This window comes from Tamandua tetradactyla, chromosome X (genome assembly GCF_023851605.1).
Source record: "Tamandua tetradactyla isolate mTamTet1 chromosome X, mTamTet1.pri, whole genome shotgun sequence".
Taxonomy (NCBI): Eukaryota; Metazoa; Chordata; class Mammalia; order Pilosa; family Myrmecophagidae; genus Tamandua; species Tamandua tetradactyla.
Genome location: NC_135353.1, coordinates 100,895,161 through 100,916,313, shown reverse-complemented (window position 1 = coordinate 100,916,313; position 21,153 = coordinate 100,895,161). Strand labels below are relative to the sequence as shown.

The 21,153-nt window shown below is 35.7% G+C and overlaps 1 protein-coding gene and 1 pseudogene across 3 annotated transcripts in view; both read right to left on the bottom strand.

Annotated features, from left to right (window-relative positions):
• TEX11 (testis expressed 11) overlaps positions 1 to 21,153 on the bottom strand; it is a 483,245-nt gene that overhangs the window by 313,931 nt on the left and 148,161 nt on the right. For all 3 annotated transcript variants that reach the window (XM_077147058.1, XM_077147060.1, XM_077147059.1), the window contains exon 10: positions 10,877 to 10,931. In XM_077147058.1, the coding sequence (XP_077003173.1) occupies positions 10,877 to 10,931 (55 nt within the window). The remainder of the gene's footprint in view (positions 1 to 10,876; positions 10,932 to 21,153) is intronic.
• LOC143671195 (AP-1 complex subunit sigma-2 pseudogene) lies at positions 18,270 to 18,739 on the bottom strand (annotated as a pseudogene).

The window sequence follows — 21,153 nt, the reverse complement described above, 5'->3', positions numbered from 1 at the left end:
CTTCAACTAACAGTGCTGGGAGAACTGGATATACAAATGCAAAAGAATGAAGGAGGACCCCTATCTCACACTATATATAAAAATAAACTCAAAATGGATGAAAGAACTAAATAAAAGAACCAGGACTATAAAACCACTAAAACAAAATGTAGGGAAGTAACTTCAGTATCTTTTGTTAAGCAATAGTTTCTTAGACTTTACACCTAAAGCACAAAGAACAAAAGGAAAAATAAATAAATGGTATCTATACCATCTGATTAAAATTAAAAACTTTCGTGAATCAGACTTTATCACAAAAGTAAGAAGACAATCTAGTCAATGGGAAAAAATATTTGGAAACCATATATCTGATAAGGGTTTAGTATCCAGAATTATGTAAAAGAATTCCTACAACTTAACAAAAAGACAAACAATCCAATCTAAAAATGAGCAAAAGGCTTAAATAGACATTTCTCCAAAGAGAATACACAATAGCTAAAATGCATATGAAAAGATGCTCATCGTTATTAACTATTAGGGAAATACAAATCAAAACCACAATGAGATGACATTTCACACCCACTAGGATGACTACAATTAAAAAAACACAAAACTACATGTGTTGCAGAGTATGTGAAGAAACAGGAACGCTCATTCACTGCTGGTATGAATATAAAATGGTGCAACTGCTATGGAAGACAGTTTAGCAGTTCATCAGAAAGCTAAGTATGGCATTATCATATGATCTGGCAATCTGACTTCTAGGTATATTCCCCAAAGAATTCAAACAGGGATTTGAACAGTTATTCGCACACTGATGTTCACACTGGCATTACTCACAATTGCCAAAAGATGGAAGCAACCCCAGTGTCCCTCAACTGATAAATAGATAAACACAATGTGGTATATATGTTCAATAGAACATATTCAGCATTAAAAATAAATGAAGTGAGGAAGAGGTGCCAAGATGGCAGCTTAGCTAAGTGTGCGATTTAGTTGGTCTTCCAGAACAGCTACTAAATGACCAGGAACAATACAGAACAGCTCCTGGGGCCACATCAGTGCCCAAAAATACAGCATACCCCAGTCTGGATGAGCTAGACCAGCTGCGAGCCCACACCGAAGCGTGAGTTCTCCAAGCTGGGGCAGCTGGCACCCCACCCGCACAGGTTGCTTCCCAGAGGGGAAAGGAAAGAGACTTGACCAGCAGCAAAGGCTGAGGGCAACCAAACGCCAACTGTGGAATTAATTAACAAATTCTGACAACGAAAAATAGGCCGCCAGCTCAGATGAACCTGGTCAAAGCAGAGGTCGCTCATTTTTGCCCAGGTGCCAGGGGGGCAGGGCTGATGGAAAAAGAAAAAAAAAAAAAGAAACTGAGGTTTTTGTGGCTGTGTTTCTACAAAGGCTGGACTGCCTTTGGATACAGCGGCAGGACTTCTCAGGCTACAACTGCCCCAGGCATAGGCAGAAACAAGCTTGTTTGAAGGCTGTTCTGGAGTCTGTGCCTTCCCCAGGGGGTGGGGAGAAGCCCAAATCAGGTGGAATCCCTCCCTCAAGGAATTCAGACACCAGGGCTTGGTAATTTGAAGCCATTAAAACCAGCCTACAACATCTCCTCTATCTCCACCATGCCCTCAGCAAGGAGAGTATGCCAAAGTTAAAGGTACCACATCATCTTATGCTGGTGGGACCTGCAGGCAGATAAGCGCCACATACTGGGCAGGATAAGAAAAACCAAGTCCAGAGGGTTCACAGGAAAGACTTTTTAACCTGCTGGGTCTCACCCTCAGGGAAAACTGATGCCAGTGACTCTTTCCTCCTGACAGGAGGCCAGTTTGCTCTGGGAAAATCTGGTTGGGATCGATAATACCTAAGTAGACCCATCTAAGGGTGGGGGGAAAAAGGCACCATAAAGGCAGGGCAAGAAACAAGAAAACAACAACTGAAAATTTTTCCTCTGTTAAACAAAACCTAAGCTAGAGGTTCAGAAAAAGCTGAACTGAATGTCAAAGAACAGACAGACAACAAATTCATTCAGCAAGAAAACCCTACATAAAAGAAGAGAAACAATCTCCAGAATAAACTAATTAAGGTAATTGAATGCCTAGAGACCAGCAAAAAATAACAAATCACACCAGGAAAATTGAAGATATGGCCCAGTCAAAGGAACAAACCAACAATTCAAATGAGATACAGGAGTTGCAGCAATGAATTCAGAATATATGAATAGACATGGAAAACCTCATCAAAAACCAAATCAATGAATTGAGGGAGGATATAAACAAGGCAAGGAATGAAGAAAAAGAAGAAATCAAAAGTCAAAAAAAAATCACAGAACTTATGGAAATGAAAGACACAGTAGAAGAGATGCAAAAAACAATGGAAACCTACAATGTTAGATTTCGAGAGGCAGAAGATAGGATTAGTGAACTAGAGGACAGAACCTCTGAAATCCGACAAGTAAAAGAAAATATAGGGAAAAAAAGGAAAAATACGAGCAGGAACTCAGGGAAATGAATGACAATATGAAGTGCATGAATAAACGTGTTGTGGGTGTCCCAGAAGGAGAAGAGAAGGAGAAAAACTAATGGAGGAAATTATCAGTGAAAATTTCCTAACTCTTATGAAAGACTTAAAATTACAGATCGAAGAAGTGTAGCATACTCCAAAGAGAATAGATCCAAATAGACGTACTCCAAGACATTTACTAATCAGAATGTCAGATGTGAACGAGAAAGAGAGAATCTTGAAAGCAGCAAGAGAAAAACATTAATCACAAACAAGGGAAGCCTAATAAGACTACATGTAGATTTCTCAGAAGAAACCATGGAGGCAAGAAGACAGTGGGATGATATATTTAAATTGCTAAATGAGAAAAACTGCCAACCAAGAATTCTATATCCAGCAAAATAGTCCTTCAAAAATGAGGGGGAAATTAAAACACTTTCAGACAAAAAAATCACTGAGAGAATTTGTGACCAAGAGACCAACTCTGTAAGAAATACCAAAGGGAGCACTAGAGACAGATACAAAAAGACAGAAGAGAGAGGTGTGGAGAAGAATGTAGAAATGAAGACTATGAGTAACGGTAAAAAGAAGGAAAATTATATATGACATATAAAATACAAAAGGCAAAATGGTAGAAGAAAGTACTACCTGTACAGTAATAAAACTAAATGTCAATGGATTAAACTTCCGAATCAACAGATATAGACAGGCAGAATGGATTAAAAAACAGGACCCATCTATATGCTGTCTACAGGAAACACATCTTAGATGCAAGGATAAATATAGGTTGAAAGTGAAAAGTTGGGAAAAGATATTTCATGCAAATAACAACCAGAAAAGAGCAAGAGTAGCTATACCAATATCCAACAAATCAGACTTCTAATGTAAAGCAGTTAAAAGATACAAATAAGGACACTATGTATAAATAAAAGGAACAATTCAGCAAGTCATAACAATCATAAATATTTATACACCAAGCCAGAATGCTCCAAAAATACATGCAGCAAACACTAAAAACACTGCAAAGAGAAATAGACACCTCTATATAATAGTTGGAGACTTCAATTTCCCACTCTCATCAATGGACAGAACATTTACACAGAGGATCAATAAAGAAATAGAGAATTTGAATAATACAATAAATGAGCTAGACTTAACAGACATTTATACAACATTACACCCCACAATAGCAGGATACACCTTTTTCTCAAGTGCTCATGGATCATTCCCAAGGATAGACCATAAGCTGGGTCACAGAGCAAGTCTCAATAAATTTAAAAAGACTGAAATCATACAAAACACTTTCTCAGATCATAAAGGAATGAAGTTGGAAATCAATAATAGGCAGAGGGCCAAAGAATCCACAAATATGTGCAGGCTCAACAACACATTCTTAAACAACCAGTGTGTCAAGGAAGAAATTACAAGAGAAATCAGTAAATATCTCAAGGCAAATGAAAATGAAAACACAACATATCAAACCTTATGGGAAGCAGCAAAGGCAGTGCTAAGAGCGAAATTTATTGCCCTAAATGCCTGTTACAAAAAACAAGAAAGGGTACAAATTGAGGAATTAACTGTCCACATGGAAGAAGTAGAGAAAGAATGGTAAACTAACCCAAAGCAAGCAAAAAGAAAGAAATAATGAGGATTAAAGCAGAAATAAATGAAATTGAGAATATGAAAACAACTGAGAAAATCAACAAAACCAGAAGCTGGTTTTATGAGAAAATCAGTAAGATTGATGTACCCTTAGCAAGATTGAGAAAAAGAAGAAGAGAGAGGATGCAAATAAACAAAACCAGAAATGGAAGAGGAGACATAACCACTGACCCACAAAAATAAAGGAAGCAATGACAGGATACTATTAACAATTTTATGCTAATAAATACGACAATGTCAATGAAATGGACAACTTTCTAGAAAGGCATGAACCACCAACTTTGACTCAAAAAACCAATCAAAAGTAAAGAAATTGAATCAGTCATTAAGAAGCTCCCCAAAAAGAAACGTGCAGGACCAGATGGCTTCATATGTGAATTCTACCAAACATTCCAGAAAGAATTAGTACCACTCCTGCTCAAACTCTTCAAAAAAATTGAAGAGGACGGAAAGTTACCTAACTCATTCTATGAAGCCGACATCACCCTCATACCAAAGCCAGACAAATATATTACAAAAAAAAGAAAACTACAGACCAATCTCTCTAATGAATATAGATGCAAAAATCCTCAACATTCTAGCAAATCAAATCGAACAACATATTAAAAGAACTGTACATCATGACCAAGTAGGATTCATCCCAGGTATGCAAGGATGGTTCAACATAAGAAAATCAGTTAATGTAATACACCATATCAACAAATCAAAGCAGAAAAACCACATGATCATCTCGATTGATGCAGAAAAGGCATCTGACAAAATTTAACATCCTTTCCTGTTGAAAACACTTCAAAGGATAGGAACAGAAGGGAACTTCCTCAAAATGATAAAGGGAATATATGAAAAACTCACACCTAACATCATCCTCAATGGGGAAAAACTGAAAACTTTCCCCTAAGATCAGGAACAAGACAAGGATGTCCACTATCACCACTGCTATTCAATATTGTGTTGGAAGTTTTAGCCAGACCAATTAGACAAGAAAAAGAAATACAAGGCATCAAAATTGGAAAGGAAGAAGTAAAACTCTCACTGTTTGCAGATGATATAATACTATATGTCAAAAACCCCGAAAAATCCACAGCAAAACTACTAGAGCTAATAAATGAGTACAGCAAAGTAGCAAGTTACAACATCAACACTAAAAAATGTGCAGTGTTTCTATACACTAGTAATGAAGAATCTGAGACGGAAATCAAGAAGAGAATTCCATTTACAATTGCAACCAAAAGAAAAAAATATTTAGGAATAAATTAAACTAACAAGACAAAAGACCTAGACAAAGACAACTACGAGAAATTGTTCAAAGAAATAACACAAGACCCAAATAGATGGAAGGGCATATGATGTTCATTGATTGGAAGACTAAATATAGTTAAGATGTCAATTCTACTTAAATTGATTTACAGATTCAATGCAATACCAATTAAAATCCCAAAAAGTTACTTTTCAGAACTAGAAAAACCAATAACCAAATTTATTTGGAAGGGCAGGGTGCCCCGAATAGCTAAAAGTATCCCGAGAAAAAAAAAATGAAGTCGGAGGTCTTGTGCTACCTGACTTTAAGGCGTATTATGAAACTACATTGATCAAAACAGCATGGTACTGGCATAAAGACAGATATATTGACCAACGGAATTGAATAGAGTGTTCAGATATAGACCCTCTCATCTATGGACAATTGATCTTTGATAAAGCAGTCAAGCCAGCTCACCTAGGACAGAACAGTCTCTTCAATAAATGGTGCCTAAAGAACTGGATATCCATATGCAAAAGAATGAAAGAGGACCCATATCTCACACCCTATACAAAAATTAACTCAAAATCGATCAAAGACTAAAACATTAGATCTAAGACCATAAAACTGTTAGAAGAAAATGTAGGGAAATTTCTTATAAATCTTATAGTCAGAGCTGGTTTTCTAGACCTTACACCCAAAGCAAGAGCATTGAAGAAAGAAAGAAATACATGGGACTCCTCAAAATTAAACACTATTGCGCATCAAAGAACTTCATCAAGAAAGTAAAAAGACAGCCTACACAATGGGAGACAATATTTGGAAACAATATATCAGATAAAGGTCTAGTATCCAGAATTTATAAAGAGATTGTTCAACTCAACAACAAAAGACAGCCAACCTAATTACAAAATGGGCAAAAGACTTGAACAGATACTTCTCAGAAGAGGAAATACAAATGGCCAAAAGGCACATGAAGACATGCTCAACTTCCCTGGCTATTAGAGAAATGCAAATCAAAACAACGAGATATCATCTCACACCCACCAGAATGTCCATTATCAATCAAACAGAAAACAGCAAGTGCTGGAGAGGATGTGCAGAAAAAGACACACTTATCCACTGTTGGTGGGAATGTCAACTGGTACAATCGCTGTGGAAGACAGTTTGGAGGTTCCTCAGGAAGCTAAATATAGAATTGCCATATGACCCGGCAATACCATTGCAAGGTGTCTACTCAGAGGACATGAGGGCAAGGACACAAATGGACACCTGCACACCAATTTTTACAGAAGCATTATTTAAAATTGCGAAGAGATGGAAACAGCCAAAATGTCCATCAACAGATAAGTGGCTAAACAAACTGTGGTATATACATACGATGGAATATTATGCAGCTATAAGACAGAATAAAGTTATGAAGTATGTAACAACATGGATGGACCTTAAGGACATTATGCTGAGTGAGATTAGCCAGAAACAAAAGGACAAATACTGTATGGTCTCACTGATATGAATTGACATTAGTGAATAAACTTGGAGAATTTCATTGGTAACAGATATCATCAGGAGACAGAAATAGGGTAAGATATTGGCTAATTTTAGCTGAAGGGATACAGATTGTGCAACAGGACTGAATGTAAAAACTCAGAAATGGACAGCACAATACTACCTAACTGTAATACAATAATGTTAAAACACTGAATGAAGCTGAATGTGAGAATGATAGAGGGAGGAGAGCTGGGGGCACAAATGCAATCAGAAAGAAAGACAGATGATAAAGATTGAGATGGTAAAATCTCGGAATGCCTAGAGTGTATAATGATAATGACTAAATGTACAAATTTTTAAAATGTTTTTGCATGAGGAAGAACAAAGGAATGTCATTACTGCAGGGTGCTGAAACTAGATGGCAATTAATATTTTAAAATTTCAACTTATGTGTGAGACTAAAGCAAAAAATGTTTATTTGGTACAAAATTTGTATTTCAACTAGTGCATTTCCTAATATAACTTATCTAGACAGCTTAATTGAACACCATAAGTACATGGAACCTTGAGTAGGACATGAGATTTTGTTGGTTTGTTCAGAGACATGCCCCGATAAATCCCAGAGTGATTTGAACAGTGAATAAAAAAGTATTTGCAAAGTCCCCTTTGGAGAATGGTGAGAACAGGGGAAAATTCAACTTCTGCAACTTGAATTCTTGATATTCTCATAAGCAGTGTGGCCAACCAAAGCTATAGGTTGAGCCCCCAGTCTTGGGGTTTGTTCATATCAAACTTAACCCCACAAAGGATACATCAAGCCTACTTAAAATTAGGCCTAAGAGTCACCCCCAAGAGAACCTCTTTTGTTTCTCAGATGTGGCCTCTCTCTCCAGCCAACACAACAAACAAACTCACCACCCTCCTTCTGTCTACGTGGGACATGACTCCCAGGGACGTGGACCTTACTGGCAATGTGGGGCAGAAATCTTAGAATGAGCTGAGACTCAGCATCAAGGAATTGACAAAAAAAAAAAAAAAAAAAACCCTAGAATGAGCTGAGCCTCAGCATCAAGGGATTGAGAAAACCTTCTCGACCAAAAGGGGGAAGAGTGAAATGAGACAAAATGTCAATGGCTGAGAGATTCCAAACAGAGTTGAGAAGTTATCCTGGAGGTTATTCTTATGCATTAAGTAGATGTCACCTTGTTATTCAAGATGTAATGGAGAGGCTGGAGGGAACTGCCTGAAAATGTAGAGCTGTGTTCCAGTAGCCATGTTTCTTGAAGATGATTGTATAATGATATAGTCTTCACAATGTGACTGTGTGACTGTGAAAACCTTGTGTCTGATGCTCCTTTCATCTACCTTGTCAACTGACGAGTAGAATATATGGAATAAAAGTAAATAATAGGGGGAACAAATGTTAAAATAAATTTATTTTGAAATGCTAGTGATCAATGAAATGGAGGAGTAAGGGTTATGGTGTGTATAATTTTTTTTTCTGTTTTCGTTTAATTTCTTTTTCCGAATAGATGCAAACGTTCCAAGAAATGATCATGATGATGAATATGCAATGATGTGATGATTGTGAATTACTGATTATATATGCAGAAGGGAATGATCAAAATAAGAATGTTTGCGTTTACTTGGTGTTTTTTGGTATTTAAAAAAATAAAATAAAAAAATAATAAATGAAGTGAGGGCGTACAGGTCATTCAGTTACAGAATTCTCACCTGCCATGCAGAAGACCAGGTTCAATTTCAAGCCCATGCATGGAAAAAAAAAGGAATGAAGTTCTGGTTCATGCCACAACATGGATGAACCTTAAGGACATCATTCTAATTGAAATGAGCCAGACACAAAAGCACAAATATTGCATGATTTCACTGATATGAAATAATTAGAATAAACAATCTCATAGAGTTAGAATCTAGAATATAGGTTCTAACTGGGCATGTGCTGGCGGTAAAAAATGGGCAATTAATGTTTAATTTGTACAGAACTTCTGTATTTAACTTGATTATAGATTTAGAAATGGACAGTGGTGATGGTAGCACAACATTGTGAGTGTAATTAACAGCAACGAATTACATATATGAATGTAATTAAAAGGGGGAAATTTTAGGTCATATATATGTTACTAGAATAAAAATTAAAAGATAAAACATAGGGTTGTACAACATAGTGAACCCTATTTTAAATGATGGATCATAGTTGCTTGTACAATTTTTAAAAAAATGTTCTTTTATTAATTGTAAAATGTACCACACTAATGCAAGGTGTTAATAATAAGGTGGTCTATAGAAAAAAATAAACCCTAATGTAAACCATGGACTATAATTAATAGTACAGTTTTAATATTTTTTCATCAACATAACAAGGATACTACACTAATGCAAAGTGTTAATATAGAGGGGTATATGGGAATACTGTATTTTTACATGATTTTTCTTTGAACCTACAACTTCTCTAATCTAAGAATAATGATGAAGAAAGCAAAATCAGGCAAAGGTGATCTAATAATTTTGAAAATATGTTAAGCATTTTAGGGCTCTGTGAATCTAGAGAAATGTCATGTAGGGTGCCATGCCCCTGAGTTTTATAATTCAAAAACTAAGATGGATCAAATGAAACATATAAAAATACTGAATATCATTATTATTATTGTCAGTGCTTTTAGAACTTATAAACTCCCTCAGAGGGCTTTTATAGAGTAAATATGGCATCTCTGAGAAGGACTGAAGCTATTTTACAGTAGTAAAAGGATCAAATAATCAGAAAGACATAAGAAAATTGATGAATCATAAAACTGTTATGTTACGTAAAAGAGGCCAGATATAAAGCAATACAAACTACATGAATTCCATTTATACAAAGTGCAAGAACAGCCAAGACTAGTTTGTATTGAGAAGTCAGAATAGTGGCTTTATTTTCGAAGGGTTGCTATTAACTGGAAAGAGGTACAAGGGAACTTTTAAAGGAGTTGGAAATTTCGGTATTTTGACTTGTGTGGTGATTTACACAACTATATACATATATTAAAATTCATCAAGTATTTCCTTAAGATTTGTGCAGTTTACTGTATTTAATTAGACTTCAATGTAGTATTGCTATCATGAAAAAAACTACTTCATAATTACCTCATCATATTTCACCATATGGGTACGCCATTCCAGTCAGGTTTGTATTGTATCTTCCATCCTTATTTGCTTCTCCAGTTATTTTTTTCATCTAGATCTCTCCCTGGAATCTCCTTTTTCCTCTTTTCTAAAAGTTTGGACGCAGCTACCTTTCAAGACCTGTCTCCTGCCAGACGGCTTCTTCAACTACCTTGATATTTCCCCTTTCTGTATGCCTTTCTACATAGTTCAGGTCAGTAGTACACAGTTTGATTTATTTCCGCCAATTATTTCACTGTATTAGTTTTATCATTCAAAACCAAACTCCTTAAGGGCAGAGACTACGTTTTATACTTCTTTTATTCCCCATCTATCACAGTGCTCAATATATAATATAGATACTGAGAAGTTTTATTGATATATTGCAATAGTAAGAAATAAGGATAGATATTTCAAGAAGAAATCCATTTTCGTATGGCATATAATCCATTTTCCACCAGATATATTTATATAATCATGTTTTGCTTGTTTAAATATTGAAATTACCTTCTACACTGAAGTATGTTCTATCTGGATAGTTGGGAAAAACCTGGACTTTTAAAACGTGCAATAATAAAGGCTAAAACTTATATAGTCAAATATTGCTCTAAGTGCTTTACATATATTAACTCATGGGGAAGAGTTATATTAGTATATATTCTATTAGAATATCAATTTTGCAGATGAGGAAACTAAAGAACAGAGATGTCAAATAACATGCACAGTGGATAAACTACTCACAAACAGAGATAGATTACTTAAATTTTATGAGAATAATGTAAACTGTATTTCTTCAACCTACTTCTGAAATATTTAAATATTTAACATGATCCTTACCAGCATTTCTGGTGCAACAGAGCTCTTATCCATCTTTCCAATATCATAGCTTTGGCTGTAATTAAGAAAATAAGTTATATATATATATATATATATATGTCTCAAATTGCATATGATTCTTAAGATTATATATTATTAAGAAGACCTGGTATAATGATACTTTATTCTAACTTTTAAAATTTTTTCCCTACAACAGAGCATTAGCCTTTATGAAAATCAATTGTATAAAACAATACTTTCTAACTAGAAAATCATAATTTCCCAATAAATCAACACTATAATCATTTTAATACTTTCTTCCATTTGGATATATATATATACACACTATATTAAAATAGTTCTATATGTTTATACAAGCCCTTATTTAATAGGTGCATTTTAAATCTAAGAAATATAAAATTTTAAATAAAAATACTGCAGTTTTCACATAAAACAATTCAGCAATATTCATTAAGTTTCACAACACCCTTGTGAAGCACTATTAGTTCCATTTTGCAGCAGAATGAACCAATTTAGCAGCTAAATGATTGCTAATATACCCTAAGTTGGTACAGAAAATGAGATTGGGGGCTGGGGAGGAAAGAAATTGGACTATCAGTTCTCTGCTTTAATTACCAAACTATATTATCTATGGGATATTCTGATAACCCGAAATAATGTGTCTCAGGGTTTCAAAACATAAAAAGCAAAACAAATATCACTCACCATAAAACTGATATTCCAAGGGAGGAGGTCAATAAAATTTTGGTGAATTACACTAAATTGAAAACAATACTTTGATATATTCCTTTTAAAGAAACATTGAAAAATCCAAAACCTCCAAACTTGGGTTTCTAACTTGTTAACAAGGATATAATGTTGGTCTAGTCATAGAAGCCTTATTTCATGGAGGTCCCCTTTAGTACATAATACCTACTCCCAGTTTTAAAAAATAACCAATAAGGGGTGGGACTTCTGGAAAGGTGATAAAAGAAGCACACTGGACACTCTACTCTTGCCAGTGAAACAACCATCAAACTGGTAAAAATAACTGAAACAACTATTTAAAGTCTCTGGAAATTGTCCTAAGGGCATATAGGAAGGGAGGAAACATTTATTCAAGAAAATCAACTAAATCTGTGGCATGTGAACCATAACCCATTCCCTTCTACCCTATCTCCATGTGATGGCAGCTTGGCAGGCGTGTGCAGCCAAGATGATGGGAGCTCCCTGTCCCACAGCTCCCAGACTCCTAGACTAGGATTTCGGTTTGAGAGGGGCAAGCTTTCTGCCTGTCATCCTTCCCAGCCCAGTGTTGTGAAAGCACTATTCTGGACAGGCACAAGTGAGAGGACTGAGGCTTCCCTTCCCCACCAGTTCTCACTCAGAATGTAGGGTTCTACCCCAGGTGTGACAGGCGAAGAATACTGAGACCCCAATCACCTCTGCCCCAGTTTGTTTACAGGGGAAAGGTTGCATATGAGGAGGGGCAAGCCAGAAGATCAGGGACTACTGTCTCTCACCCTGGCACCCACCCATAGAACAGAGGTGTCATGGAAGAAGAATGTCACTCTCCCTGGCCCCAGCTCCAGTGCAGTGACACAGAGGTTCTGCCCCAAAGTGGGGAGACAGGTCATAAAGACAATAAGCTCTGCATCTCTGCCTGAGGGGACTGACTTTATTTGGAACAGAGGATGAAGAAGTTTGAGCCTAAGGACATTGTCAAAAATAATGGATATCCTGGTGGTGAGTAATTCAGAGCGGACTGGCAGTTGACATAACAGTTCCAACAAGTGAAACAGCACACCAGCCAGAAGTTTAACAGAAAGAACCAGGGAAAGAGAGAGCCAAGAAGAGCCCTTCTTGGGTCACATTCATCCCTGGGGGCCAGAAGCCTGTGCACAAGCCAAACACAAGTGTATATCCACTCAGAAGCATTCAGCAAAGAGCCATGACACTTACTGGATCAGAGGGCTTAAGCAGAACCTCTCACCAAACACTGACTGAAAAAAAAGCTACTCTGACCCAGAGTGACTCTTAGGAAGCCAGGCTTAAAAATAAAATCACACTCATCCCTGGCAGTCTGGAAGACTGTGTGCATGTCCAAGTGCCCTCTCTGGAGCCACCAGAGAGAGAATTTCAAGGCTCCTTGTCCCTGAATGCAGAGAAAAACAAACCTACCATACTGTGAAAACAGTCACATTTTCCTGCAATTTATAATGATAAAAGAGCCAATACATCAGGAAGACATAACAATTATTAACATATATGCACCTAACAACAGAGCTCCAAAATACATGAAGCAAAATGGACAAAATTGAAGACAGACACAATTCAACAATAAATAGTTGGAGAAGTCAATAATACACTTTCAAATATGAATAGAACTAGGCAGAATATCAACAAGGATATAGAAGAGTTGACCAACACTATAAATTTACTAGACCTAATAGACCTCTATAGAATATATTACACCCAACAACAGTAGAATATATTTTCTTCTAAAGGGCACATGAAATATTTCCAGAATATATGCTAGGCCATAAAAAGCCTCATTATATGTAACAGGTTTGAAATCATAAAAAGTATATGTTTTTGAACGACTAGAAGTCAGCAACAAAAATTAACTTGGGAAATTAACAAATATGAGGAAATTAAACAACACACTCCCAGATAACCAATGGGGCAAAGAAAAACTTACAAGAAAAATTATAAAATAGTTTAAGCTGAACATAAAAGAAAACACAACATATAGAAACATATGGAATGCAGCTGAAGCAGTGATTGGAAGGAAATTTATAGCTATAAACACCAATATCAAAAAAAAAGAAAGGTCTAGAATCAATATTCTAAAGTTCCATCTTAAGAAATGAAAATGGAAGAGCAAGATAAACTTAAAGCAAGGGGAGGGAAGGAAATCATAAAGATTAAAGTGGAACTAAGAAAGGAAATCATAAAGATTAAAGTGGAAATAAATGAAGCAGATAATTGAAAAACTATACAGAAAATTGACAAAAATAAAATTGATGCTCTCAAAAGGTCAACAAATTGGCAAACTTTGCCTAGACTGACTAAGAAAAAAAACACAGAAGACTCAAATTACTAAAATCAGAAATGAAGGGATTAGATAGCACTACTATCCTTTGGAGAAAGGCTATTTCTAGACTGGAGACCTTATGCCTCAGATGTGTCCTTGAACAAATCTCTTAATCTTTCTAAATTTTTATTTTCTCATCTGTACAAAGATAAAGTTGGTCTAGATTTGTCATTTTCAAACTTTGTAAGTAGATGAATTATTTTTTCAAATGAAAACTTACAATGACATGCTATATAAAAAACTGAATAAAGCCTAAACGCTTTGGTTGAAGGAAGGGATCTTGGAGAACTATGGATAAGCGTCCTCTTCCCTTAAAGCAGAGCCTGAAGCCTCTCTCCAGAACCCAAAGCACCACAAAATAGTTTTCAAATTACTGAACTAAATGGACTATAAGGGCTCTCCTAGTCTTAAAATGTTACCTGTACTAAATATCTTCTGCAAAAAAAACTACTGCTATACAACTCATTACATTTCCACCAGATGGTGCCAAGACATTCCAATAAAAAACAGGTTTTATCTATAATTATTTTTACACCTAATAATTTTATCATAGTGATTATATAATATCCTTAACATTTTTTATATGCAATGCTTTTATTTTAGACGTGCGAGGAAAGCTATTTCAGAATCGACTACTTTAAAGCAAGCAGCTATATACAGATAACAAAATAAGCAACATCTTGTTACAGCTCAGCACACAGCATCCAAAGCAAACAGGCATGAGACAGTGTATATTTATGCAGCAATTAAAACCATATGAATAATATACTGCAGGGAGGAAGTGAATGGGGTGGTGGTGAAGGAAAAAATGGAAATGAAAGGCCAACGTTTCTCAGTGTCATCAAATTTCTCATTTGATAGCCCCATCCATGTGCTTCAAACACAGTGCATTATGATGAGAATGGTAAGGATGGAAATAGCTTATCTATATACCTGCCTAATACGAAGTTTAGCCAGCATGTATTTTCATAGGTCTTTTGATGGTAAGCAGGTTTGAGCATCTTTTGAATTTATTGTTTAATCATGTTATTTAACTCAGACTTTATACTCTCTTGATATATACAATGAATTATTTGGTACTTTTCTTTTTAAAATACAATGCTGCATGTTTTATCAAAAGTATACACAAATGTTAAAATAAATTTAGATTGAAATGCTATTGATCAGTGAAAGGGAGGGATAAGGGGTATGGTATGTATGAATTTTTTTCTGTTGTCTTTTTATTTCTTTCTGAATTGATGCAAATGTTCTAAGAAATGATCATGATGATGAATATGCAACTATGTGATAATATTGTGAATTACTGATTATATATGTAGAACGGAATGATCAAAAGTTAAGAATGTGACAAAAAAAGAAACAAAAAAAAGTTAAGAATGTTTGCGTTTGCAGTTATATATTTTTTTAATTTAAAAATTAATAAAAAAATAAAATATACACAGGGGCAATGGTGGCTCAGTGGCAGAGTTCTCGCCTGCATGCCAGAGACCCAGGTTCGATTCCCGGTGCCTGCCCATGTTAAAAAAAAAAAAAAGTATACACAGAATAATGATCAATATTAAAGGTTTTAATATCCTGAAATATAAAACCATAGTTTAACTAAACTCTAATTACTTAAATGAAAACTTAAGTAAATTATAAACTGTAACTAGTAAAATTTAAGTATTTAGGTATTTAAACAGAATATTTAAATTTTAACAAATAAAATCAGTATTGGTACTTTGGAAGAGTTACTTACTATTGAGCAATAGATAGTGCATAAGATGCTTTTTTGACAGTTTTCTGATAGTTCTTAAAGGGATTGTTTGATACTATTATAAAGTACAAAAGTGATAAATGTGGCATGACAAAATTCCTAAGACTGAGAATGTTTTACCCTAAAAATTAACTTCTTGTATTATTCCCACTTATGCTTTCATGTGATACATTAACTCATACAGAATGTGATATACTAAATATAGTTTTAATTTTTTTAAACTATATCAATATTTGAAGACTAAACCATACTACATATTAGGGCACTATTTATTTGGATCTAGCATTCCAGCTATTTTTCCTATGGTAAACATTTCTTCTTTTAAGAGTAATCACAGATTAATGATAACATACAGGTGTGTAAGTTGAAACATTACTCAAAACATTCAGCCCCTATTTTTTTCAAGAAGAAATTAAATCAGTTGCAAACAGGAAAAAACCATATCAAGATCACTGTTTTAGTTTGCTAGCTGCTGGAACGCAATACACCAGAGATGCATTGGCTTTTAATAAAAGGGGATTTATTTTGTTAGTTCTTCAGAGGAAAGGCAGCTAACTTTCAAATGAGGTTCTTTCTTATGCGGGAAGGCACAGGGTGATCTCTGGTGGCCTTCTTTCCAGGTTTCTGTGTTCCAACAACCTTCCCTGAGGTGATCAGCCACTATACATGGTGGCAGGTTGATTACATTGGATGAGTCCCTTCATGGAAGGGGCAGTGATTTGTTCTAACCGGAATAGACACATACTCTGGATATGGGTTTGCTTTCCCTGCACTCAATGCTTCTGCCAAAACTACTATCCATGGGCTTACAAAATACCTTATCCATCATCATGGTATTCCACACAGCATTGCTTCTGGTCAAGGAACACACTTCACAGCAAATGAAGAGCAGGAATGGACACATGCTCATGGAGTTGTCTGGTCTTAACATGTTCCCCATCATCCAGAAGCAGCTCAATTGATAGAACAGTGGAATGGCCTTTTGAAAAATCAATTATGATGCCAACTAGGTGGCAATACCTTGAAGGGCTGGGATAATGTTCTCCAGGAAGTTGTTTATGCTTTGAATCAGTGTCTGCTGTATGGTGCTCTTTCTCCCATAGCCAGGATCCATGGGTCCAGGAACCAAGATGTGGAAATGGGAGTAGCACTACTCGCTATTACCCCTAGTAATCCACTAGGAAAATTTTTGCTTCCTGTCCCTGCAACCCTGAACTCTGCTGGTCTACAGGTTTTAGTTCCAAAACGGGGAGTGCTTCCACCAGGAGAAACAATGATTCCATTGAACTGGAATCAAAGACCACCACCTGGTCACTTTGGGCTACTCATGCCCCTGGATCAACAAACCAAGAAGCAGATTACATTATTGCCTGGGGTGACCGACCCTGAGTATCAGGGGAAAATAGGACTGCAACTACACAATGGAGGTAAAGAAGAGTTTTCTTGGAATATAGGAGATCCCCTAAGGCATCTTTTAGTACTACCATGCCATGTGATTAAAATCAATGGAAAACTGTGACAACCCTATCCAGGCAGGACTACCAATGGCTCTGAAACTTCAGGAATGAAGGTTTGGGTCACCCCACCAGGCAAAGAACCACGGCCAGCTGAAGTGCTTGCTGAGGATAAAGGGAATATGGAATGGGTAGTGGAAGAAGGTAGTGATAAATATGAACTACGATCAGTTACAGAAATGAGGACTGAAATGCTGTTTTGTTCATGTTATATTATTTAGTTGTAAGATATCAAGTTTAAGAATGGATATTACCCAAGGACTGCACCCTATTCTGGAGAGATTTAATGTGCTTCCAGTTATATGCAGGACAGTTGAGTATTGTAAGGTGAAAGAAAAAAATGTGCGTTTTATTGTTTTTTATTTAGAAATTAGGTATGGATTAAGGTATTATGTATAGCTGCCAATTTGACAAGGGGTGGACTGTCATAGTCAGGTTAATGTGTCAACTTAGCCAAATAGTGGCACTGTTTGTCTGGTTGGGCAAGTGCTGGCCTGTCTGTTGCAATGAGGACATTTCATAGAATTAGATCATGATCACGTCAGCTGCATCCACAGCTGATTCCATTTGTAATCAGCCAAAGGGGAGTGTCTTCTGCAATGAGTGATGCTTAATCTCATCACTGGAAGGCTTTTAAGGAGGATTCAGAAGACAAAGGCTCTCTTCCTGCTACCGCCAGCGAGCCTCTCCTGTGGAGTTCATCCAGACCCTCCATCGGAATCACTGGCTTCACAGACTGCCCTGAGGATTCTGGACTCTGCATTCCCATGGTTACGTGAGACAATTTTATAAATTTTATATTTGTGAGTGTTTCCTGTTGATTCTGTTTCTCTAGAGAACCCTAACTAATACAATCACATATCAAATGAAAATAAAACAAAAAAAGGTAAGGGATGGGGACAAGAGAAAATACAATTGTAAGGGTATTGGTTCTGATATAATCTATTACTATTGCACAAGATAACCAGTGTCACCAAGCTGAGGATATTTTCTTTCATAAGAATATCAGTTCCCTATTTTCTCTGTGAAATTCTGCATACACGATGAGTAGTCATTTAGTACACAGGGACATTAAAATATTCATGGCATGGCTCCTGCAGGAGATCTGCCTGCTCAATGGCCTTGAGGACATTTTTCTTGAATGTTTCCTGAATTTCCCCTCCCAAGAGAAACTCATCCAAAATAAAGTAAGCCTTCTCAAAATTAAAGATGATATCAACTTCACACACACTGCCAGAATACTTGTCAAGTAATTCCACATAATGATGAATAATTTCCAGGGTAATTAGTTCATTGCCCTGATCCTCAATAGCACAGCAAAAATACAGACTAGCATATCTTTTGTAAACAATCTTCTTATCTCACCACTCAAGAAAGCTGCACGTTTTAGGTTTACGTGCTAAAACAGTTTGAACAAGTTCCCTTGTGATCTTTTTCTTCTCTTTGTCTGACAGTGGGACATACCATTTCTGCAGTCGCAGCTTTCCCTGATGACTAAAAAGCAACATAAACTGCATTGTGGCCATGGGCCATCACCGCGGCGAAGCTCGGCTGGCAGCAGCTGCGGTGGCAGCGGCAGCCACTGAGGGGAAACCCCGGCTCCGCCCTGAGGAGCAACAACTGTTTTGCCGCGGGGAGGGGACCGACTCCTACCCTTAACTTTTCAAAGTACTACTATATTACTTATGATGTCCTCATTAGAATCCTGTGACAGATAATATTGCACCCATTTTTAAGATGAGGACCTTATGGCACATAGTAGTCAGGTAGGTGACCCAAGGTCACACAGTTGATTAATGACAGATATTCAATCGCCAACTCTGTGATCTTCCCCTAGATCATATTGTTTGATTACATAATAGTGTCAAATTCTCAAGGTCTCAAGCTGAAAACAGAAGATGGAAAATAAATAGATGAGCATTAAGTAGTAATAAAACTGGTATAAAACTTCCTATGGGCTTATATATTAGACAATTAATATTTGTGCATAGAAATGCATTTATATTTCCTTTACTAGTTCCTTTATTTCCTACTGGAAGACCTTTGGTAAAATATAATCCTATATAACCATAATAAAGGCTAAACTTTGATAAATAAGAATATCCCATATTTAAATACTGTCCCTATTGTAAATATAATAGCTATTTTTAAACCTAGCATTGAAATTATGTAATCTGAGTTCACTGACCCCATACATTATGAATTTAGGGAATAGTATTTTTTTTTTTTTGCTGAATTTTCCCCTTCAGATTTCACAAAGGATACAAAAAAAGTGTTCTATATCCAAGAACACTAGATGTAGTTTCTCTCTACTTGTAGATACTACATTAAAAATTACTCCTAACGAATAGGAAGCATGTGACATTCGCTAAAACTTAGACAGGTTTCAGATTGGTATTTACAGAAATTTAAAATGGTGCTTGAAAAGGATTTAAAAAATTATTTCCCACAACCTACTGCCTACCAGCATTCACACACACGCACATACTTGCAAATCTAGAAACAGTTAAGTTTACGTTGTTGTTGTTTTTAAGAAAAAATAAACTGTAACCATGTTCTCAGAAGGATGCTGAAGAAACCATGTTCTCTTTGGATTCTCCTGGGAAAAAGGCAGCACAAAGGTCACATACAAAGCACTAAGAAATACCTTAATTTTTGTTAATCTGTAAATAATTCTCTTCTTCAGGCATTTATAATTATCTATTCTCTGATCCGTAGGTCAAATAAGTAGGGTCATCAGATTTAAGATTGGTGTTAGATTATTTTTTGCAGAACACCTTCAGAGTTCTGCCCAAATCTCCAGGGTTTTGTCCAACTCAAATGTCTTCTGTCATTTTCCCAATTTCTCTCACTGTCTCAAATACAACAAAAGTTCACCAGTTAGGAATTTTCCTGTGTATACTCTTAAGCTTGGCTTCATTCTATTAATCTTCTTTATTTAAAGTACATTTTGAAACAACTTCTCAACTCCTTAGATCTTCAACCTGTCTTTTAATGTTTCTCAGGTTTTCCTTTCAGTTAATAAATTTTGAGCTTTAAAAAACTAAAACTATTTTTGAAAAATATAAAAAAGAATATAATCTAAAATGTTAATAAAGAGCATTTTTTGCTGTGGGATTACAGGGGACTTTTACTTTCCACAGTGTGCATTTTTTGTGATGCCTAAATTTTTATAATGAGCACATGTAAAATTCTGTAACCAGTAAACTTAATTATTTAAAAATAAGTTGTTTATTTTTAAAACTTTATTTTTAAACTTTTATTTTTACTATGTCCATGGCTATTACCCTTTCATTTTGACTGCTCTCCTCTAAATTTAATTTGCTATAATTAGAAAATAAAAGATTTCTTAAGAAAGCAAAAGGAAAAAAATGAGCATCCCAAGTGTTTACTAGCCAAAGAAATGTTTGATGTTGCTTCAGGTCAGTAGCTCCAAGAAATACAGCTGAGTAAATTAGAAAGAACTCCAAGAACATAAAGGAAAAATCATCCATTATCAAGAATATGACCAAGGTTTTGGTATTAGGGTATTTTCATCCAAGAGAAAAAATCTGCAAAGTATTTTTAATAAACCAATGTAACTGCAAAGCTTTTTCAGTTGGACTTATTTGCATTTGCTGTATTTACTGTCCTCTGTAGTTTACTAATTTGTCACAGTGAAATTTCTGTACTACTTTTCTAAAAAGCCAAGCTCATATAACATATGTCCAATCATTACATAGGAATTTAAAAGATAATTATTTTTTAGTACAATTCAAAGCCATTAAAAAGATATTTTAAAAGCTCTACGTGCCTAGCACTGTGGTGTGCTGGGACATATTAATAAAAACCAATACTATCTCAAAAAAAAAGATAAATATTGAATCTAAATTCCCCCATGGCAACTGAGAGGCCACTAACAAATCACTGAGAGTGTGGAAGAGGCAACTGA